Source organism: Onychostruthus taczanowskii, unplaced genomic scaffold (genome assembly GCF_017590055.1).
Source record: "Onychostruthus taczanowskii isolate IOZ18803 unplaced genomic scaffold, ASM1759005v1 scaffold58, whole genome shotgun sequence".
Taxonomy (NCBI): domain Eukaryota; kingdom Metazoa; phylum Chordata; class Aves; order Passeriformes; family Passeridae; genus Onychostruthus; species Onychostruthus taczanowskii.
In genome coordinates this window covers 3,226,928-3,250,546 of record NW_024503457.1, presented here as the reverse complement: position 1 = coordinate 3,250,546, position 23,619 = coordinate 3,226,928, and the positions used below count along the sequence as shown (strand labels likewise).

The 23,619-nt window shown below is 37.3% G+C and overlaps 1 protein-coding gene across 1 annotated transcript in view; it reads left to right on the top strand.

Moving 5' to 3' along the window:
* TUBGCP3 (tubulin gamma complex associated protein 3) overlaps positions 1-23,619 on the top strand; it is a 48,641-nt gene that overhangs the window by 11,234 nt on the left and 13,788 nt on the right. Inside the window, exons 3-11 of the mRNA XM_041418061.1 lie at positions 1,416-1,483; positions 3,967-4,044; positions 4,769-4,986; positions 8,381-8,553; positions 11,271-11,389; positions 14,601-14,726; positions 18,190-18,258; positions 21,850-21,982; positions 23,300-23,466. Coding sequence (XP_041273995.1) covers positions 1,416-1,483; positions 3,967-4,044; positions 4,769-4,986; positions 8,381-8,553; positions 11,271-11,389; positions 14,601-14,726; positions 18,190-18,258; positions 21,850-21,982; positions 23,300-23,466 — 1,151 coding nt within the window. The remainder of the gene's footprint in view (positions 1-1,415; positions 1,484-3,966; positions 4,045-4,768; positions 4,987-8,380; positions 8,554-11,270; positions 11,390-14,600; positions 14,727-18,189; positions 18,259-21,849; positions 21,983-23,299; positions 23,467-23,619) is intronic.

Sequence of the window (23,619 nt, the reverse complement as noted above, 5' to 3'; positions counted from 1 at the left end):
TGATATTTTTGAGATGTGCACTTCAGGAATATTGCACATTGGCGCAATTAACTTCATGAGTACCTGTGTGAAACTTACAAATGAGTATCCTGGGAATTGATGGAATGGTTTGTGACTTACCTGACTTGCCTTCAGTTTCTCTACAAGTTTTCTGCAACCACCTTCTTAAAAACAAAATCAGATCATGACTTTGTAAGGGATGATGCATTTCCATTCTATTGTGCTCTCTGCTGCTCTGAGTCATGTGTTGCACTGTGTGTATCCAAAGGAGATGTGATGAATTCTTCTTGAAAAGCCAAACACTGCTTTCAGCAGATTCTGCTGCACAGTAGCATGTCCAGAAACAATTACTTGAATTGTGCTAATGAAATTAAAACTTCATATTTGAGCTTTGAATATTTAGAGATTGAATTAGGATAACTGATGTCAGTGGTTGTAACTGGTTTAAGGTCCGTGTGTTTCTGCTAATGCAGAGCTTCCGTGACTTGCTGACAGACAAATAAGCCCATTAGAATTCCTCTAGCTACAACTCCAAAACACTGAAATCTACAATATATACTTTCTGCCATACTTTGGCTACTTTGTAGACAACACAGCGTGTATTCTTTGGGCCTGTTGCCAGTTTTCTGAAGAGGACTGTCTCCCTCATCCTCCTCCCCAACTTCAGCTGGATATATGTCCTTCCAACTTTACATTTATTTTGGAGATACCACACAAGTAATGACTTACTTGGCAAAGTGTACTTACCAGTGACATTTGATGCTAATTAACATTTCTAATATTTAATAGCTATTTTTCTTATCACTGAAGTTTGTTCAGATGTCTTTATTGCCTTGGTTTTCTTTTAGCATGGCTCTTTCTGATGCAACATAGCTTTTTAAGAAATTTTAGTTGGAAAATGTGTCTCCTCCAAGAAGGTACTTCTGTAACTGGCATTGATTTGAGACTATTATTTTTGTAATACATGAAAGTTGTGTGACCCTGGAGTTCTGCCTGACTTGCAGCAAATGGCATCCTTGATTTTATTGCCTAAAATAGAAACAATTACACTCGAGTTTTGGAGCAATTACATGTAGTTTTTATAACATTCTTTAATGATTATCTGCTTTCAGTTGTGTCTTCAGTCCCTTAGGTCCCTAAATCTACTGAATGGCAGACCAGACTTTACCAGGACAAAAAAAGTATATTTTGATTGAGTTAAGAAAAGCAGGTACTTATATTGAATCACTTGCATTGCAAGAATTCTCAGGGCTGGTATGCAGATAAGATGAAAGCAGTGTTTATGTAAATACAGTGAATAGTCCAGCATCATGAAGCTTTCGTGGTTGCATCTTATAATTTGCCACAAGTATATGTTAAGACATGACTGTTACATTTTTTCAAATTTTTAATCTACTATTTTTTTTTTTTAATAGTTGTGCGGCAAAGAAGGGAAGCAGATGCTGCTTTGTTTTCAGAACTCTACAGAAAACTCGGTTCACAGGTAGTTTAATAAATGTGTAAAGAAACTGAAAGCACTCATAAGCATCCTTCTGATGTTAGAGTTGTTTTGGAGAGTGCTCAGGTCATGAACAATATTTTTTCTGGGAGGATGGTTAAATATTCGAACAGCTTGCCTAGGAAAGTTGTGGAGTCTTCATCCTTAAAGACAAGTCAAAACCTGACTGGACACAGTCATGGGCAACCTGCTGTAGGTGACCTGGCTTTAAACAGGGGGTTTGGACCAGACAACTTCTAGAGATGCCTCTTAACCCTAGCTGTATTTTTAGTATTTGATTCAAGTTATATGAAGAAAGGAACTCTGTAAAAATAAAGGGATCATTTTATATGTAAAACTGATTAATTTTCTCATCATTTATTTTACAGAAATGCCTTGCAGTGTATTGATTTTACTAATCTAATATTCTCATGCATCTGCGTTTTTAAGTGCTCCAGGTCTTTTCATATTGAAAGTGAAGGGTTTGCTGAATTGGATGGCTCTAACACCAGTGTTAATCAAAGAACACTGCATGCCAATATTCTGACTAAAGATGTTAGTGTGTGGAAAACCTGAGTTTAACATGATAATGCTGAGATTAAGATTACAAAAAAGGTATTCTATGGGGAGTATGACTAGTCAGAACTTGGTTCTCCTCCTCCCCTCTTCAGGACTTGACTTATTCTTTACTTTGTGAATGTTTGGAGCTCGTTACTGAGTAACGTTGTCCTGGTATCGGTATCCAGTGGGTTTGTGTATTGATTGCACTGGTTTGTACAGCACAGCACTGATTTGCAGACAACTCTTAATACAGACTTTGTGTAACGTGTTTCTGTAGCTTATGTACTGCATTTGGCAAGCATAGTGATGCAGAGCATGATGACTAATCTTTGGAACAAATTGCCTTGCCTGTGTTATATGTTTGCTTATTCTTCTGAATGTAGTGCAAGCTATCTCCTGTTTACTGCCTCAAACATTTAAGGTTTTTCTAACCTTTTTTTTCCTCTGCTAGCATCTTGTGTATGTGAAATAGAATAATGGCTTCTTTAAAATTCACACAACCAATTATTATTCAATCTGCTGTTAGGTGTATTACTAATGGCGTACAATCATTTATTTTTCCTGTGAGCATAGGGAAGGGCTTGAAGGGATGTGTTTTCTGAATCAATGAGGCTCTCCTTCCAACAATTCTCTTGAAAGCACTTGGAAGGGAAAAAAGCATGCGTGAATCTGTTTTAATTTTGTTTCATCCATTACTCCAAACAGGAAAGGAGGTCAGTGCTTATTTTTATGGCAGCCTGCCAGTTGAGCAAACCATGCTTCTTGGAGCACTTGGATTTATTTTAACCTGGCCAGTAGAAGAAACAGTTGCTGCTCCTTCTTCACCACTTGTCTATCAGTTGCTGTATTAGTTACTCACAGCAGATGCAGTACTTCTACTTTTTGCTTGTTCTTGAGATTGAAGCAGAAGATAATAGAATTGTGCTCTACATAATAATATAGAATGTCTCTTTTTATATAAAAATGTAGAGCTTTGGTAAATTATGTTGCTTCATAAGGGATAGAGTCTGTGTTGAATCTTGATATGACTCAAGTTTGCTTTATATTCAGCATTGCTCAGTATTGCAGATCATAGGCTGATCAATATTGTGAGGGAATTTGTGTAAGTTTCTTTGACTCAGCTTAATGTCCGTCATAAGGTTCTGTGTCTCTGGTAAATTCAGCTGCAAGTGTTAGTGTCACAGAACTGTGGAGTAGCATGTCTAGGAACATGCATATTTAAAAGAAATCATTTTAGTTCTTGCTTTCATTTTAAAGTACTCTGTTTGTAGCTTGGGCTTTAGCTGAAGTTGGACAGCTTTCTTCTGAGATCTAAAACTTCAAACAGTCTTATTCTAAAAGTCTGTCTGTGTTCGCTAGAGAGTATTGTGTATTCCTCAAGTTTCATATTAACAATGTCTCTGTCTTAAGTTATTAAAATTTTGGTAGCTCTCTTAAATGGCATTTAAAGCAATAGAAATCAAACCCCTCACTTTTGAGGCCTCCCTGTAAAGGAGAGTGGAGGGGAGAAAGGAGAAAAGATAGTTCCTTGCTTAAAACTTCACCAAAAGTTTTCCTTTTTCACATTTAGGTTAAATTAATGGCTGCATCTGAGATGTTTTAAGTGGTGAGAGTGTGTGGGAATGCTGGTAACAGTTCGACTCTGTATAAACCACATTCTTAGTAGGTATGAATTTTAAATTGAGCCTGTTTGCCGATCTTGGAGCTGGTGAGAATTCATTATTTGAACACAGTGGAAAAATTCATAAAATTAGCAATACAGAGGGTGCACTGCACATTCCCTGTTTATTCAAAAACGTGGCTCTGAGTTAGTCTTATCTGGAAAGTTTATTTATATGTGTATGTATTAGGAAGTTGGATAATTAAAAAGAATTTTGTTCTTATCAAGAGTTGAACTTATTTATGCTTGTCTTCATCGTTCTTTGAAGGGCATTTTGAAAAACAAATGGTCAATACTCTACCTCCTGCTTAGCCTTAGTGAGGATCCACGTAAGCAGTCTAACAAGGTAGGTGAGGAGACTTTGTTGGTTCTGAGAAATAGGAAATGTGTGTCAATTATTTTAGATGTTTTCAAGAATTATTACCCAGACTTGACCAGTACCTCAAGATTGTTTTCATGATATGTGTGTGAGGCTGAAAGGAAGAAAACACTTGTTAAGTATCTGTAATATTCGGTGTAGTTTTCTTACACTACATAAATGTAAAAATATGAGCTGTCCAACATGTGCAACTGAAGTTGTGAGTGTATTAGATGGGTGGTTTTTATGTTTACTTTCTGCTTGGTGGTGTGATGTCTGCTCATGTGATAGTGAGTTTTAAATGGAGTAGGGAAAGCAAAATGCAGTTGCAGTGCTGCTGGCACCAAAGTGCTTTTTGCAGCTATTGCTAACGATGATTTGCAGGCAAAAAGAAGTTGTATTGCTAAAATGCTGTTGCTCACTGAAAGGCACTTTTTGTCATGATAATTGCATCAACAAATTTTTCTTTGCATAAACATGGTCGTCAAATATTTCTTGTGTTGTTGATATTACACTCCTATTAACTGACATGTGACTTAAAGCAATTCCCACATCTTTTTTTTTTTTTTTTTTTTTTTTTTTTTTTTTTTTTTTTTTTTTTTTTTTTTTTTTTTTTTTTTTTAAATTTTTTTTTTTTTTTTTTTTTTTTTTTTAATTTGTTTGTTTGTTTTTGTTTTGTTTCTCTTCTCTTTTCAAATCTTTTTCTTTTCAGGTGTCAAGTTATGCCACGCTTTTTGCTCAAGCATTGCCACGGGATGCTCACTCAACCCCTTATTACTATGCCAGGCCTCAGACCCTTCCATTGAATTACCAAGACCGCAGTGCTCAGTCTGCCCAGAGTTCCTGCAGCATGGGCAGCAGTGGGATCAGCAGCATCAGCCTGTATGCCCTAAATGGGCCAACTCCAACTCCACAGTCACTCATTCCAGGGTAAATTCACCTTACTGATAGGTTTGGAGAAGACTTGCCTTTTTCTTTCCTTCACCCTCTGCTTTTGTATGCCATTGGAAATTCCACTTTAGATGCATAGAAACTGAGTTCCTGAGCTGAACAGTTCAGAATATCAGGTGCTGGCATATGACCATATGAAGCCATAAATGGCTGTCCAAATGTGTCCATTTTTAATCACTATCTTCTTGTCTCCTAATTTTCCTTCCCACCCCCAAGAGCTGTGAAACAAACACGAGATCACAAGATGCATTTTCCGAAAGGATCAAAGCTTTTTTTTTTTTTTGAGTTGAAGATGTATTTTTTGGTAGAGTGTGTTTGACATGAGTTATTAAATTCATATTATGGAATTGGTGCTGACAGAACTGGATTTTATTGTTATTAATGGGCTTTACAAATACTGCAGTAGTGAGAAGATGTAGTTCAGCATTCTGGAAGTGGAAGCATGGTAAAAAGCAGTATTTCATCCCTGGACTTCAGGGTAGGAGACTTGGGGCTCTTCTGGGATCTTCTTGGAAAGATCCCCTGAGAGGATGCCCTGGAGAAAGGAGGGATTAAGGAGAGAACAGAATAGGATATTTGTTTGAAGGGAGCTACAATGATTGTCTAGTTCAACTGCTGGACTAGAGAGCTGGTTGGAATTCAAGGATCACCTCCTGCAAGCTTAAGAAAGAAATGGCAAGGAGGAATTAAAAGTGGCAGGAGGCCTGCATGGAGGAACAAGTTGTTTCTGACAAAACTCAGACATAAAAAAGTGTACAAAAGATGGCAGCAGGGCCAGGTGCAAAGGAGCATCCAGGGGCAGAGTGACTGCAATGAAATCCTGAACTAACCTAGAGCTTAATCTGTCAAGGTGCATGAAGGGAAACAGCAGATATTTCTGCAACTACGTAAGCAGTAAAGGAAGGCTAGAAAAACATGGGCCCCCGTTCAAGGGGCATGGACTTAGGTGGCAGATATGGAAAAAGTTGAGGTATTTGGTGCTTGCTGTGCCTTTGTGCTGTGGTAAAGTCAGAGCAGGACACTGACACCCTTGGGAAAGTCTTTGTTGCCCTGGAAAGCGTGTCCAGATGGACAAGAAGGGCGGGACTAGGAGTAGTTAGCATAGACTTCAGAAAGGCATGCCTACCAATCTTACGACCTTCTATGATGAGATGACTGACTTGATGAACAAGGGGAAGGCAATAATGGTTGCTTATTTCAACCTTACTGAGACTTTTAATGCTGTCTACCTGTGACAACCTTATTGACAGACTTAATAAAATATGGACTAGGTAAGGTCACAGTGAGGTGAACTGAACCTGCTAGACTGAAAAGGATTATCATCAGTGACACAAAGTCCAGCTGGAACCCAGTCCTTAATGGTATAACCAGAATCTGCATCCTTCGTCCCACCTGATGACATAGAGTGAATCTTGGGCAATTTTGCAGAAGATACAAAGCTGGGAGGAGTGGTTTTTAAAGGAGGTCATTAACCTGTCTCTCAGAGGGAGCTCAGTGGGCTCCAGAAACAGGCTCACAGGAGTCTGCTGAAGTTCCGTGTCCTGTACCTGGGAAAGAATAACTCCATGCACCAGTACATGCTGTGTGCTGACTGATTGCAAAGCAGCTTTGCAGAAAATGTCCTGGGATTCCTGGTAGGCACCAAGTCGAAAATGAATGTGCAGTGTGTGGTGAAGAAGGGTAAGAGCCTCCTGGATTGTGTTATGAGAGACATCACCAGGAGGGTGAGGCAAATAAAACTTCTCACTGCTCAGTACTGATGAGGACACATCTGAAATGCTGGGTCTGGTTATAGTACAAAGAGAAGATATAGGCAGGCTGGAAGGAGGAATCTGGAGGTGAAGCCCAAAACCATTTAAGGGGTTGAAGCGTCTGACATATGAGGGGAAGCTGAGTGAGACCTGGAGTTCTTCAGCCTGGAGAAGAAAACTCTTGGGATCTTACCTATGTAATGGTATGACAAGGGGCATAAGGAGACTGAGCTAGACTGTTTTGGGTCAGGGAAAGAGCAAGTGGTAACTGGCAAAATATGTGAGTTTTGAATCACAGTTAATCAAAAGGGAAAAAAACCCAAACCTTTTTGCATTGAGATGGGGATGTATGTTTAAGGGTGGAGGCATATTGTGAATCACTGAAATGGGTTGCCCAGAGAGATTGTGTAGTCTCCATGCTTGAAAATATCAAAAATATGACTTGAGCAATGTACCAGCTAGCCTTCTGTAGCTGATCTGCTTTGATCAGAAAGCTTGTAGGAGGTGATCTCCAGAGGTCACTTCTAGCCTGAATCATTGTATAATACTGATACAATATAGAAAGATACGTCAGTGAGGTTATTTCTTATATCTGCTTGCTTAAAAATATCAGCAGAACCTACCCTCTTTCTGGCATATTCTTCTTCTGACCTGCTCATACTGTTCCATTTTATTGCAATTTCATTGTTCTCTTTAGTCCTGTAGTCTGTGAGCTGAACAACCCAAATTAAATCTTTCTGTGAGTTTCATTCTTCCTGAGCTTCTCTTTGTACATGTTTTTCTTTTTTCTTCTGGACAGCCAAAATTCAGTGTTGTACTCTGAGGCCTTACTAATGGTGAACTCAGCAGAGCTCAGTCTTCAGCACTGAGACTGGTTGTTCTCAAGATAGGCGGCCTCCTGAGCTGGTAGATGTGGACAGGGAGCAGAATGGACCCACTGTAATCTAGGAAGGAGGAATTACTGACCTGCTGACCTACTTAGATGCTCACAAGTGTGTGGGACTGGATGGCTCACCAAGGTGCTGTCCGTCATTTAATCAGTCCTGGCTTACCAGGGAGTCCTGGACAACTGGAGCTTGGCCAATGTGATATTTTTTTCAGGGTTAAGACTATTGTTTGTGGAAACAATTACAAGTTTGAAAGGAAGTGAAATTGGAACTTGCCTGGATAGTCCCTCCTTGATTACCTCTTCAGGCACTTGATACAAACTATCTGAAAGAGTAGAGTAGCTGGAAATAGTTCTTTGACATGTAACTACACTTCAGCTAATAACAAAACTTAAATGTTTAGATTTTTCTACTATGACTATGTTTATTATTTTTATAGTACCTTCACTTTTAACCTGTTTCAGTATAATTGCACATTTCTTCAAAGTTAATCTTTGATATGAAATCATGTATGTCAAACTTATACTTCCCTTTTCTACAGGGGGCTTTTTTGAAAGTGTAGGCTTACAGGAAAAAATAAATTTCTTTTGTGTTCTCTACCCTTTTCTAAGGTTCCTTTATTAAACCACCACTACCCCAAACTAGGGGCATCTTTCAAAATTTGCATCACTCCACACCGTGTAACGGGTATAGAATGAAAGTTTTTAAAGGTGTTTCTTCTTTTTATCCTTTTAGACAATCCTATCAAGCTCCGGGTGTTGGAGATTGCCTCCGTCAGCAGCTAGGTTCACGTCTTGCGTGGACTTTAACTGCAAGCCAGCCTTCCTTACAAAGCACTACCTCAAAAGGCTTTTCAAATGCTGTCTCTCGTGGTGTGCCAAGGTCGAGGCGAGAAGGGGACACAAGTGGTGAGCAAAGATGTATTCATTAAAGATAATGTCTTTTACGGTTGTTATCTGTATCCTCCATTATCTTGAAAATTATTTTGGGATCATAGCATGTTGATTTTTTCAAGAATGTTTTTCTAGAATGTACTTAATAGAAGGATAGAAGCAAATATGTAAGACTAGTATATTTGACCACAATCTCTTTGGCTGGTTGTTAATTTCTTTCTGCACTGGTTAGTTGGATTGTGATCTGGTGCTCTTGAAAGACTGAGTTCATTCCAGTGTTTGTCATAGTTAAGTGATAGTGACATGTGAGCAATGATCATTCTTTTGATGATCAGAAGATGCTACTGTTTCTAGAGTCAGAAAGAGAGCTCAGTAAACAGAACTTGTTGGAATACTCATCTATTTGTGGTTCTGTGTCTTTCAGAACTTGGAAATGTGAACTGGAATATAGAGCTCTTAAACCCGTTTCTTCTTTAGATTAGCATACGGTTTACAGTGGTTGTATTTAGAACAAGTGACATAAAATGTTGTCAAAAAAAAAAAAAATAGACTCATGAAATCACAGAATGGTTTGAGTTGAAAGGTACCTTAAAGATCATCTTCTTCCAACTCTCTTGCTGTGGACAGGGACGCCTTCCACTAGACCAGGTTGCTCAGAGAGCCATCCAGCCTATCCTTGAACACTTCAGGGATGGGACATCCACAACTTCTCTGGGCAGCCTGTTCCAGTGCCTCATCAGCCCTCACAGTAAGGAATTTCTTCCTGAATTCCTAATATTCCTAATTTATGTCCATGATTAAGTGCCTGTAAACTTGAAGCTGATGTCTAGAGGACATCTGAATTTACACAAGTGCAGCTAAGAAGGAATTGTTTAACAGGTGATCTCTGTGGCGACTGTGGCAACTCTTACTGTATAAGTAAGTTCTGAGTAAGTTAGCTGATGGCAGAGGTTGTCATCCCATAGCACCATTATTCTCTGACAAAGGAAGATAAGACATGCAGGCTTTTGTTTGTGGTGTTTTGTTTTGGTTTGTTTTTAACTTCCATACATATAAGTGTGGATATTAAGGCACTAAAATATAGCCTGTCTGCCAGCCTCTGCATCTTTGAATAGCAGTGTACAAAGCAGTGACTTAAAGATCAGAGTTATACTGGTCTGAGGACATTATTTGGCATTTAGAACTTAATTAACAAGACTGTCATATGCAAGAAGATATGTGTGTGTGTATATCTATATAATGTAAATATGTGTTTTATATATGTGGTAGATTTAATATATACAAAAATAGGAAAAAAGTAGAAAAAGGAGTGGAAAAAAGCATAGAAAAAAGAAAAACATATAAAATGTAGCACTGCCTCTTAATGTATTATACTGATTGCTATAAAAAGCAATACTTCTTCTGTTGAGTCAGCCAGCAGCTGTGACTTTGATTCCTGTGTGGGATGGGTATAAGGACTGACAGTTGTCTTATAAATGTAGTCACTTGCTGGTGTAGAAATAGAAGTAGGACTGCATTCAGAATATAGAAGTCCATTGTCAAGATGATACATTTCTATGAATATTAAATTCCTGTAATTAATTTTTTTTCTCCTGAAGTTGCTTGCTTTTATTTTGAAGTTTTCTTACTGTTACATCCTCACACAGTATTAAAAGGCACACTGTATGGCTGATGTTAATAGTTGTTGTATTATTTATCAATTAAATAAATGTGCACTTGAATCTTTCATCATTTCACTACAAGTTCCTAAGAGTGACAACCTGTTCACATCTTGTTGTTATGGGGGGGAGACTGAATTTTAAATGGTATCTAAAAGTGAAGACTGCTTTTGCTAAAAGAAGAGTAGAATTTAATTTTTCTTGGTTTTTTTTTTCTGGGAAAGTGGATTGTTGGGGAGGCAAAGTGACAAGAGTAAGAGTGCTGTCTAAATTGGGAGAAGCATGTTGTAGTATCTCAATTCCTGGATAGTTGTTAAAATGGTTTAACAATTGTTCATGAAATCCTAAATGAAGTTACAAAACCAAGTGATGACGGTTTGCCCAGAAAAGGTAGGGATAGTTTCAGTGGCCTACACAGTGCCTTTTTTGATCTTATGTTTCCTTTAAACTCATAAATATCTTTCATCTCTCACACAATCTAACCTCTGACGAGGTAAGAACCAGAAGCAACTTTACACTTACATATTTTCAAGCTCTGTGGCTGTTATGCAGTCTGATTTGATCAGTCTTCTCACTGAGCAGTGGCATATGTAACTGAAAGCCGTTATGAAACAAGCAGTTCTTCCTTCTGGATTAACTGTTCTTTTTCTAGGTGAATGTAGAAGAGGTTATTCTATAAGTCTGTTTAACAACTTGAGCTGTTTGTTCAAAGAAAGATCAAGTTACTGTGGTGCTTTCCTCAGAACTTGCACTGGTGTTGTATCAAAAGAGATAACCAAGTGTAAGAACAGGCCAATGTGTCAGTTAAAATAGGACATGCCCTGTGCCATACAAGCTGACTGCTCTGAGAGAACCACAGGTAGCATTAGAGGCAGGTAAAGGCCATCTTGGGCTGTCCTGTCAGACTAAGAGGACCTAAAATATTTCTTTACCAGTTACAAGCACAGGCTTTATAGTTTTTATAGTTTTGGGTTTTTTTGGCTATGCATCTAAATAGTTCTTCAAAGTTGTAATCAAAACTTATTGTCTCAACAAATCTAAATACTTGTTTTGTTTTTGGTTTTTCTTTTCTAGGTTCTGTTGAAATAACAGAAGCAAATCTTGTAAGAGATGTTTTATATGTCTTCCAGGGAATAGATGGAAAAAACATCAAAATGTGCAATTCTGAAAATTGCTATAAAGTGGAGGGAAAGGTACTGTATTGGTGTCTTGTATTTCATGTGTGAACAGAAAAACATATAGGGGAAAAATAGCTGTGAGAAACATATAAAAAAGTTAAAATATTATTACAAGTCTATATTCCCTCTACGAGCTGTTTTGTTTTGTGCTGGTTTTGTTTGTTTTGTTTTTGGGCGTTTTTTTGTTAATACAAGAGAATAGTTTCAACACTAGTAGTTGAAAATTTATTGGGTAGATTAGGTGCCAGAAAGTAAATGTAGCATTTCACAAGATGTGAATAGTCTTCCAGCTCTTAATCCAGTAGAAGGACTTGTAAATTATGACTTTGAGGACTTCTGTCAACATTTCTTCCCTTCAGTGTATAAGAATTAACATAAAGCAGATGCAGGCCTTTTACTGCATTCTTATTAAATTAAATTTAACAGCTTGAGATATGGAATGGATGCTAGCCACTTGATGTTATGGGCCTGATTGCAGTTATAAGTGATCAGATGCAGATGACCTAGAAAAGAAAGGACTGGTGGTAGAACTGAACAAAGATCTGATGTGAATTTGATTGAAGACCTTGAATAGAGGACAAAAGAAGAGGAGAGATGCCTGAGAGACTTTGCTTTAAGGTGGTGAGATGTTATGCCTATCGGCAATGCAGAAAAACCCTAAGACTGTGATTGGGTCAGCTGACCAAAGAACAAAAAATGGTGCTGGTTGCTTTAGCATCTTCACACTCAGTATTTAGACAGTACAGCTTTAGAGTTCAGTTTCTGCTAATAGGTTTTCTTGTTCAGATGGAAAGGTATTCTTGTTCAGATGGAAAGACAACACTTTCAGTTTTTAATTGTATTAAAAACTTTCTGCTATGACAATATTACATAGTCCTTAAATGGTGGGGAAATTACTTTTGGGCCATTTCATGTGCCATGAGCACGGTAGACATGTCTTAATGTTGATACTGAGCTATTGTCCTTTCTTCCTTCATGATAGTAACAAAAAGTGAAATGTTGTAGTGTTCACCATCACTTTACAATGACATTTACGTCTGCTTAATGGAGGAATAAATGGGAAAACTTAAGTCCTGTTAAATTATTTTTAATTAACAGATTCTTATAAACATCCACCTGTAGATGATGCAAAGTTTGTAATTCCTCAGCACCTTCATTGAGTAAATTATATTCTATATATGAGATTATATATGGCAAAAGAAGGGTAGCATAATATATTTTTCTAGAGGAATGTGAAGAAAACTTTGTCAGTGATTACAAAATTGGCAATGGGTTTCATTGGTTTTCTGTGTAGCTTTCATATCCAGTAGGCTGGTTTGAGGTCGGAAGCTGTTTTACTTGGAACTTGTAATTCAGGGAATTTAATTACTGACCACAAGCCAGCTGAATAATCTTTGCCTGAGAACTGTCTTCAGTTATTGTTGTGAAGTCAGTCATCTTCCATTCTTCCTTACTTGTACTTGGTCTGAGCTACTGGACCTGGTGAAAGTGGCATTATCTGACCCACCAGAGCTGTAGCTGGAATTTCTGACTAGCAAGGGGGACCAAGATCATACCTCCTCTAGTTGTATTGACTGCATATTAGGCAAAATAGTAGTCAAAGCATGTAGTTCTTCCTCAGATGACCGTCTCCTTGAAACAGTGTGGGTTGTTGGTGTTTTTTTCCCAGAAAGAAACACATTTTCTGAGGTGCTATTCTTGCTGAAATATTTCCTAATCTTTGTGTTAATATTAGGTCTGGTGGTGACATTCAGCACTGTATAAGATGGCAGTTTCTGAGTTGATCTAAGACATACAAATGTAATAACACCAAGCCAATTTTGCTTGTTCCTCATTTAATTCCAGTGGATGTGTATTGTACTCAATGTTTGCCAAGTACTCTGTACTTGTAGAATTTTAAATAGTTCTGTTGTCATCTCTTTGGTTTTAGCTGTAGGCAGGGTTTCTGTGTCCAATTATGCTTGTTTGGGCTGGAATTTACCCTACAGAAGTTGTTCAAGAAGTTAAAGCTGTACCTCTGTGGGTAAACAAGAGGGCTAGGGACTGAACTCTGGTCTTACAACCAAGTGCTGCAGCCTGTTTCAAGACCACACTGGTGTGGATAACACACTCTGACACTAATTGTTATCTTGGAGAATGCCTGTACTGTTAACTAAAAGGTTTAATGAAGGGGATTGATTTCTAGTTCTTTGGCAGCTTAACTTCTTGGAACAATTCCTTGCTTTGGTTTTGACTGTTCCAGCTTGCCGTCAAAGTTAAAGTATCGTCTGTAGAGATGGGATAGGCCCAGTTGCAGAAGTGGGCAGAAGTCAGTCTCTGTCTTGTGGTCTGTGTTATCAGTCAGATTGTTTGGGGTTTCTTATGCAATGAAATTTTGAATGCTTGATGCTAGTGTTCTTGAGTAATATGGTGAAATGTGAAAGAAGAAAATCTCAAGTAGGAAGTGTATTATCTGTTTAATTTAGAGGAAGAAATGTGCTGATTCAGATGAAAATAGTAGTGGTAGCTAAATGGGGTGTTGGGACTAAGGCAGGCTTGCAAGGTGAGTGAGATACTAGAAGAAAACCAGAAACAGACTAAAAGAGTTCAGAAGGACATATAATTAAATAACTTATAAAATCTGGACTTAATCTTGGAAGTTGGTTCTACAAGTTTGTGTTCCTGATGCCTAGTCAGGCATTGGGTTATTTATTTTCTATTGAAGGTTTCTTTCACATATAGCAATTACTAATTATTTTGTCAAAGCTTTTTCATTAGTTTCAGTCATTAACACCTCTGCTACAACTCTCATCTTTTCAGTCTTGCTGATTGTCAGGATAAGTTAGAGTCCAATATTGCAACATGAAAATGCAGATTTCTTCCTTTTTTCTGAAGACCATTTTGTTATTGCCATAATTGCCTAATGTAAAAAGAGTGTATGAATACTGTTACATTAATATTTCCAAAAGAGAAGGTCTCAAAGTTTGTTGCTGTGTCAGTAGTTTGTTGCTGCTGCCTTTTCAATGCATGTGTGTTATATTTTATAAATATATAATAATTTATTTTATATAAATATAATTCTAATTATGTGGTTGTCTGCTTTTCTGCAGTATCTGTACTGTAGAATGTAAAATGAATTGTTTCTGACACTGGCTTTTTTATCAGAAAGGGTGATCTTTGTGAAGAAACCAGTATTGGCATGGCAGATTTGACTTAATTTCAGACTTGTTTCTGTTAAATTTTATAGGTGAGCTTGTCGAAATCTCTCCGAGATACTACAAGCAGACTTGCAGAGTTGGGGTGGCTACATAACAAAATAAGAAAATATACAGACCAGAGGAGTTTGGATCGTGCATTTGGACTGGTGGGACAGGTGGGTCAGCTAGATGAAACAGTCTAACTACATTGTTTGATCTTGTTTGGCTAAGAAACTACTGAGAAAATAGTGCTAGAATGATGCATAAACTTTTGAGCTTGAATCATTCATCATTTGATTTACTCCTTTTGTGGATGCTGCATTTGATATGGGTCATAGTTAGAAGGCAAAGGTATTTGCCCTTTTTGGTCATAAGGATTTGCCCCTGTAATTTGTAGCTGGAAACTCTCATAAATTCCTGTTCTTAATATCCATTAAAAAAAAAAAAACAACAATCTTTTAAAATTATTCATGCATGTTCATAAAGAAAAACATTTCCTAAATGGTAATGTCATCCCTGAGGTAATTAATCACAATTCAGTTATTAGTGACCTGTGCAGGAGACATTCTTGTCAGCTATTGTTGATGTTCATGTGTTAGTACTGCACTAGCTTACATAAAATGCAAGTAGTCCATTATCTTCTGCCCTTTCTTTTGAATACAGCATCAAAAGAATATTAATTTTTGTTTTCATAGGTTTCATCATCATGATTTATAGTCTACAGTAACTTCACTGCTGCTGTAATACCCAAAACCACATTTACTGCTAAGACATTCCCGTTTCCTCTCACTTGCTCCCTCTGTAAAACTGGATATTATCCCTTCTGAGTCGACAGAAATGTTATCCTTGCCTCTAGCCATAACATCCTACCTAATCTGCCAAGAAATTGAAGTGCTTCTCCCTTCAATCTAATTTTTCTTAAGAGGTCAGTAGAGACACTGTAGTGCTTCCTACTTTTCTAATGTTTTATTCTGTTCCATTCTGTCTCTTATTCTAAGTAACCCGTCTAGTTACATATAAATAATTATTTTTCTACTGATCCAATGCTGATTTCCATGTTTTATATGGCAGTGCTACTGTGTATGCATTTTCTGTGGACTCTCCCCCTTATATCTGGGTGAAGTTTTATTCTTTATCTAGCAGCTTCCTGCTTGTGATTATTTTTACTGTCTGGCTTTAATCTTCAAGTTTAAAGAAAGGGGAGAACTTTAATTCTTCAGTGAATTTAAATGTACAGTATCTTGGCTTCTGTATGCAGGTTTCTGATCCTGTGCAGAAGGCTGTGCAGTTAAGTTACCTGAATAGCTCTAATGCTGCTAATTTTACTTGAGGCAAACACTTTTGTATATTTCTAGGACATAAGTGTAGAAATAAAAGCTATATTCTACTCTTGCTGTCAGTATCTGGGCACAGAGAGTATGTCTTCATGCTCGTCATAGCTTTTATAGCTGAGAATTTCAGGTGCTGCACACTGCATTAAGGAATTTAGCACAACAGTGCATAGTGATATAAAACATCTTTCACTTAATGTTCTGAAAGAATGATTGTGTAAACTAGGTGTAGAATAAGCCATCTGTCACCTCTTTTATTATTATTCTGGTGACTGGTTTTACCACACAAAATATCAGGTTACTATGTCTCTACATTAGAAGTGAAGACATAACAATATATTACACTTCATATTTTCTTACCTTTGCTGATTAATATCTAAGTTTTACTTTGTCCTCATAAAACAAAAAGAATAATTGGCATTTAACTATATTTTAGCTTGTACTTTGGCATTTTGCCCGTTTGAGTTGAGATCCAGTTGAGTTAATGAGCATTTTAATTTTTTTCTCTTGAGCAAGCGTTCTGTTTCCTTCCTCAATTCTCTTTCACAGCAGACCAAATCAGAATTCTAGGGTAATGTCCAGTTTTTCTGTAACAGTTTGGGAAGCAAAAGTCTGTGGTTTGTGATACAGGAATTGGTACTGGATGTAAATTTTAATTTGTAAAGCTTCTCTGAAAAATTGGTGACCAGTTAGAGTCTAAATCCTTTTGGCTACTAAATCATTAAAGTCAGTGATTGCTGTTCTTCTTTTTGAGCAGAACAGTGCCTTTGATTGTTTTCTTAGAGGCTCTGCTCTGCCCTCTATCTTGGCAACTGCCAGCTTCAAAAAATTCCTGGAGAAGCAAGTGAGAAGAAATGAAAAGTGGAGTTACACATAAAGGGATTTCTTTTTGCCCTTCAGTATCCTCTGGAATAAAACGAATGTCAAATTTCTTTGCAATTTACAATGTTGAGTTGAAGAAAGGAACCTCCTTTCCTTAAAAAAGATACAATTGCAAGATTAATGACTTTTTTTTTCCTAGGCTTCTTAACTGCTTAGCAGGAAAGATGATTTATTTTCCCTTTGTGCTTCTAGAAATTATTTCTGCCTTTTACATACTCTAGTGAATAAGTACTTTAAGTTCTTGGATTATTTCTATTAAGTTTTTTCCGAATTGTTTTGATTGTAATTTTAAAAGGTCTTGAAGGGAAAATCCTGGGAAATTTCCCATTAAAAAAAAAATCCATCAAAATAGATATTAAATTCATTAGGTGGGAATTGGTTAGAAAGTTCTGAAGAATTTTTGTATGTGCATGAGAGTATTCTCGAAGAAACCAAACGAATAAAAATCTTGGGGCATTTTTTGGCGGGTTTTAAAGTCTTTATCAGTTGTTCCTAAATTAATGAGCCATATTTTTAGTTCTGTTTTGAAAAATGTGTTGCAGGCATTTTTTTAGTCTGTATGTTAGGTTAATACCATTACAGAAGTAAAGCAGGACTTCCCCCAATTCTGAACTGTGGAAAATATTTATCACTAAACAAGTATTATTTCAAGAATTGTTTTTAAAATTTATCTTGATTTTTAAACAACCTAAAGTGCTGTGCTTAGAATTGTTTTACAAGGAAGAGTTTTTGCTTTAGCTCCAGCCTGAATTAACTTCTGCACATTTTACAGATTTCTGAAGATATACTTTGTGTTGTTCATTTCTTCCATGTCAAGTGAAGAATCATATATAACTGTGAATTGATAAAAGGTCAAAATGTCATGGTTCTTGATCTGTCAGCACTTATTTGGAGCATTTTTTGAACATTGTGTTTTCTTATTCATGTCATATAGTCTATACTCTAAATATAATGATAGTTGCCTAACTTTTGTGCTCTGTTGTTAGAAGGCTTCCTGAAATTCAAACTCTATTACTTCACTGCATACTGTATCTTACATGATTATTTAAAAAAATCTTCAACTGGGTCTTGTTATAATTTATACATCCCTGTGCTAATGATTATTGCCATTACTGAGATGATATATCTACTTGAAGAGTTACACTTTTCATAGTTTAATATGTTAAGGTAGTTAAGGTAGCAAGAAACAAGGTCGCTTGCTAATGTGTATAAATTCCTGGAAAAGGTACATGCAGCTCTTAGGGAAGCACTGACACTTCGGCCATTTCTCTAAGAATTGGCTTTTATGCTGAAACTTGTAGAAAGATTCCCTTCAATAAATTTCTGATTGTGTTAGAAGTGTGGTGGTAGAATTAAATCAGAAAGATCCCTCCTGATTACTTTTCTTTTTTTTTTTTTCCCTTTTTTTTCTTTCTTTCTCTTACAGAGTTTTTGTGCAGCCTTACATCAGGAACTTAAAGAATACTACCGACTTCTGTCTGTTTTACATTCTCAGGTAAGTTAAGTGGTACGTATTCAACTTCACTATTTTGTTCTATTTTATCTAAATGGCTCCTAAAAAGGTAATACCTTACTGTTTTGTTAGAATGTAAAGGATGTACAGGAGTCTCTGTTGACAGTGAACACAATTCTCTGTACATTTCTTGTTCTTCAAATGTATGTGCCCTTGAATATTCTTCTCTTAAGAATTCACTGGTATTTGGTGTGTTACATAAGCAAGGAATACAATGTGTGTTTCTAAGTCTCTGTCCCTGTTTTGCATCCTTTTTGTCAGTTTCACCTTACATAATGTCTTTATCATTCAAATCCCAAACAATGTCCTGCATCCTTGAGTGGAGAAAAAAAACAGTGCATATTTCCAGCAGTGCATGATTTAGCAGCTAGTAATAACAGTTCCAACTTTTGTCCTGTGTGGGGCAGTCTGTACATTTTTCTTGTCCCTTTGTTTTCTGATAGTAAAAACATCTGTTCTGCAGATGTTTAAATGTTTTACTATTTTTCTGTAACATATAGACCAACTTAGTGCTGATAATCTTGCAGTTTTTCCACAAATGTTTGTAGGTATGTGCATCTAGATGTCTCTAAAACATAAGTAAAATAAACCTTCTGCTGGTTGCCTTTTTTAAAAGGTGCTTCAAAGGGTTCATTACTTGTAATGGTGAAAAATTTATTCTGAGAATTGACCCCAAGCTAAATTATACTGCCTTTTAAAATTTTAACTTTAATAAAATAATTATAGTTTGTCATAGGCTTTTGTTAATGTTTTCAAAGCATCTGTTCCTTTTAGTTCACAGTTCTTGAACATTCTTGACTTTTGAAATGCTTGTTATAAATATTTTTTGCTTGTTTTTCCTGGTTATTATCCAGTTATTCCTTTTGTAATTGCTTCTTGCTCTGTCCAAAATGTGTTTTCTCTCTTGGTTTGCTGACGCTTTGATTTTTTTTTTTTCCCTAACTTCTAAAACTTCTTGACCATGAAAGTGGTCAACTACTTTGAGATGTAGTTTTGTCTACCTTTCCTGCCCCACCAAACATTTCAAAAAAAGAGATGAGTAGGGTGGGAGGGAAAGCCTGTAAGGAAAAGACAAAAGTTCTGGGGTTACTTATTTTCAAACTGCATTTGCCTTTTTGGGGGGTTGACCCTGGACAGCAGCCAGGCACCCACCCAGCCTCTTGTTTCCCCCTGTCTCTTGAGGAACGGGGAGAAAATAGAAGGAAAACAAAAAGACAAGTCAGTCAAGTTAGTGAGTTTAGAAGGGGAAGCAAAAGCTGTGCGTGGAAGCAAAGCCAAGTAGGGAATTCATTCACTTCCTTCAGCAGGCAGATGTCCAGCTGCTCCTGGCAAGCAGGACCTCAGGACACTTAACACTTGCTTGGGAAGATGGACTTCATCACCACAAATGTTCCTATTTCCTTCTCCTTTCCCTGAGCTTTTTTTCCTGAGAAAGCTTTTTGTCCTCCATAAGCTTCGTTTTTCAGTTAGTTGATATCCCAAGGAATGAAGTGAGTCTCACTGGTGTGTAGTTTTATGGCTTCTTCTTGAGCGGAGGCATGACATTTGCCTTCTCACTGTCATCAGAAACCTCCTCCAATTGCTGTGTTGCAAAAATAAGGGAAAGTGGCCTTGCAGTGACATTGACCAACTCCTTTCTTCAACACTTGGTGCATCCCATCAGGTCCCATAGACTTAAGCATATCCCATTTGTTTGGTGTACCCTAGCCTGATCCTTCTGAACTCAGTCTTCCTTGTTCCAGACTTCTCTCTCTTCTTATCTCAACATCTGTATCCCCAGCAGCAGATCTTACTGAGCTACCAAGGCAAAAAAGGCATTAAGTACCTCAGCATTTTCCATTTTTTGTGTCACCCCTCATGAAGCGTCATTCAGTAGTTGGACACATTTTTCCTAGTCTTACTGCTGTTCTTATTGTTACTCTTCATGCTCCTTGCCAGATTCATCTTCAGTGTTAGAGTTCATGAGTGCATTGAGCATGTTGATTAAATGCCTTTTCATAGGGAACAGTCAGTACGGTGTCAGCAATGCTTTGTGCAGCAGCAGACCAGAGTTTCTGGGGAATCTAGGTCCCTCAGCACCTAACTGAAAGGGTTCCCAGAGTCATGTTATGTCTGCATTTTCAGAAGCTTCTGGCAGCATTCCTTCCCAAAGACACGAAAGAAAGGAAGGAGATCCAGCAGTGGAGGAGAGAGATTCTTTTGTGACTTCTTTTGTGAAAAGTGGAAGGGCTTGAAGGTCACACTGCAGAATGGACAAAAATCCTGTACCTTTTAGCTTCTTGAAAGCATGTAGAAAGTTGACTGGAAATTGAGTATGTGACATTTTTTGATTCAGGAGATTGTACAGGCTGCCAGCTTAGGAGTTGTTAACTGCTATTCTAGAGAGCAGTACAGGCATAGAACAACAAGAATCTTGTCAAAGGATTCTGTACTCTCTTTATAATATTTTATTATGTCTTCAGAACTTCTCCTGAGCATGTTTCTGCCCTTAAATGAGTAATCCTGAGCACACTGTCTACTATTCCATAAGCGTCTCTGGTCTTTTTCTTGCAGGTTGTTTTCACATTGTCAGCCCATTTAAAAATGCAGTTCCATGATGAAGATGTACCATGTCTTCCCTAAAGTCAAAGGGTGGCTCATGATCTCTCTTGTCATTGCTGATTTTCAAAAACACCAAAGAAAAATCCCAGGCATGGACCCAGGAGAATTCAGAAGCAAATTAATTTAACTGGCTCTAAGGCTGAACTTAATGTGGATGACACTAGTCTTAAATTTACCCGGGATGTTGGATTTGGCTAAGAAAAGGTGCTAGATGGGAAAGAAAAGAATGGGTTGTTTGTCATATATCAGAAACAGCATATTTTCTAAGAGATTGTCTCCTTGTTCTGCTCCAGGAACTTGCTTCTGTATTCTTGTGTTCTTGTCCTGCTTATTCCATCTGTACTTGTATAAGATTTGCATTTGCACGTTGGATGCAAATACTTGGCATTTATTTTCCATAGTGTTGGGAGATTCATGGTAATCACATTATGATAGAGTTTTCTTATTGTAGCTTTTAAAGTTTAGTGTTTTTCTTTCATTGTAGCAATTCCTTAATCTCACTATAAGGCTAACTTAAGTTCTGATGGCTTCTGGAGGAAGACGTTGAATGGAATTTGTCACATGTGGAACTAAAATAATCTGCATGTGCAGTAATAAAAAGTTTACCTCCCACAGCCTGCCTGTCCTTTAGATGTTTTTCTTTACTCTTTGTCAAGACTGTCTTTCAGGATCTCTTCTCTCTTCTTTTGCACTTCTTTCTTTTCCTGACTATTTCCTTGCTGTCTGTAACTTTCTTGGTCTTTGTGCTTTGTCTAAGTCATTGTGCTTACGCTTGTCTCTGTTCTTTCACCTTTGCTCAAGCCTGTTTCCACTAAAGACTGACTCTCAGGTTTTGTCCCAGTGATTTGATGAGAGAATACATAACACTGGGTATTTCAAGTGTATTAGTGAAAATCTGACTTCAGATTATGAAACCTGAGTTCTGCCTCAGTTTTGTTCTTTGACATGTTTTTCTGTTTCTAACTTAATCAGTTACAACTGGAAGATGACCAGGGCGTGAATTTGGGACTTGAGAGCAGTTTAACACTTCGCCGTCTTCTGGTCTGGACATATGACCCCAAAATAAGGTTAAAGACTCTTGCAGCACTTGTTGATCACTGTCAAGGTCTGTTTAACATTAATTTAATATTTCTGGGGATGTTATATAACTTTGAGTAATTATGCATGTTAGAGGTGGGTATCAATAATATTACGGGTTTTTTTGACTTTTTTTTTAGAAAATTCCAAGTAGGTAGTTCAGATTCTCCCTCTTTTAATTTAAACAAAGCATGACAAATTATAGTGCTGTGTTGATACATTCAGACTTCTTATTTTTTGAAACTAGAATGTGCTCAAAAATTTCAATTTTAGGCATGCACTTTTTATGCTATTTTCAGTTATTTAATCATTTTTCAGAGAATGGTACACTGAAAAAACCCTACTAATATGTTATGAAATGCTTGACTGAGTTTCTTCACTACATATGAGTATTATGCAATTTCTCTGTATTCGATGGCATAGAGGAGTCATCAGTAACTTGTCTTCAGACTCATGTGAAACAACAAAGCTTTGCAAATCTGCAAATATCATGATTTTGTTGGCAATCCACAAGAAAGTGCTAGGCAGAGTCATGTTGGAGTTTAGCAGAACTGTGGCCAGTAGCTGACTGAGCTGACCAGTAATTGATGCCTCTCCCTGATGGTACTTCAGATTTCTGAGATTGTAGCCCTTTAGAAAGGACATCTTAGCCAAAAAAAAAAAAAAAAAACCAAAAAAACCTACAGTGCTTGCTTTACCTTAATTATTGGAATCGTAGCAAATTTTTTTTAAATGGGCTTTACTTTTAAGGCATTCGTAAAAATTTTGAGTTGCATGGCCTCTGCCACAAGGAAGTGGTAAGCTGTGGAGCATAGCAGCAAAATGAAATATTCAATCTATTTTTTAACTCTTTTTTTTTGACAGCCTCTTACTTTACAATTGCAAGAAGACAGGAGATATTCCCTAACGGGGCTATGAGGGCAACTATAACCAAGAAACATGAAAACTGTGTTTGTGTTCATGTGTGCATGCAGAATATCTGAGAGTGTCAAGTACAGGAGAGAAGGAAAACATTTCTAAGGCTCCTTTAATGCTTCTCTGGAAGCATGACATCAACTTGTGTGTGTGATCTGATGCCTTAAATTTTGCATTCCTCTAAGCTGCCATAAAGTAGACAGAGAACTCTGCTTAATGCTTTAGTGAGATTAATAATTCATGCCTTAAAACCTAGGAATTCCCTGTTAGCAATAAAAAAAAATAAATCTACTTTTGCTACATTTTAGAGTTGCTGTTTAGCAAGCTCTGTGGGACACAGGGGTAGCTAAAATCAGTGGCTGCTAAATTTAAATGGGGTGCATTAGGTTTTCCTTCAAATGTTTCTGTTCCTCTTCCTTTCTTCCTACAGGGAGAAAAGGTGGTGAACTAGCCTCAGCAGTTCATGCCTATACTAAAACAGGAGATCCCTACATGAGATCTCTGGTTCAGCACATTCTTGGCCTAGTATCCCATCCTGTACTGAACTTCCTCTATCGCTGGATTTATGATGGAGAGCTGGAGGATACATACCATGAGGTAATGTATATGCTGCAGTAACTACTTCATCTCTTTGCATTGTGGTGTGACAATCTGTGGGAAGCTTAGAGGAGAAGTTGAAAAGTAGAGTGTGATGAAAATGCATAACATGAGTAACCAATACATCCAATAACAACCTGAAATATCACTCTC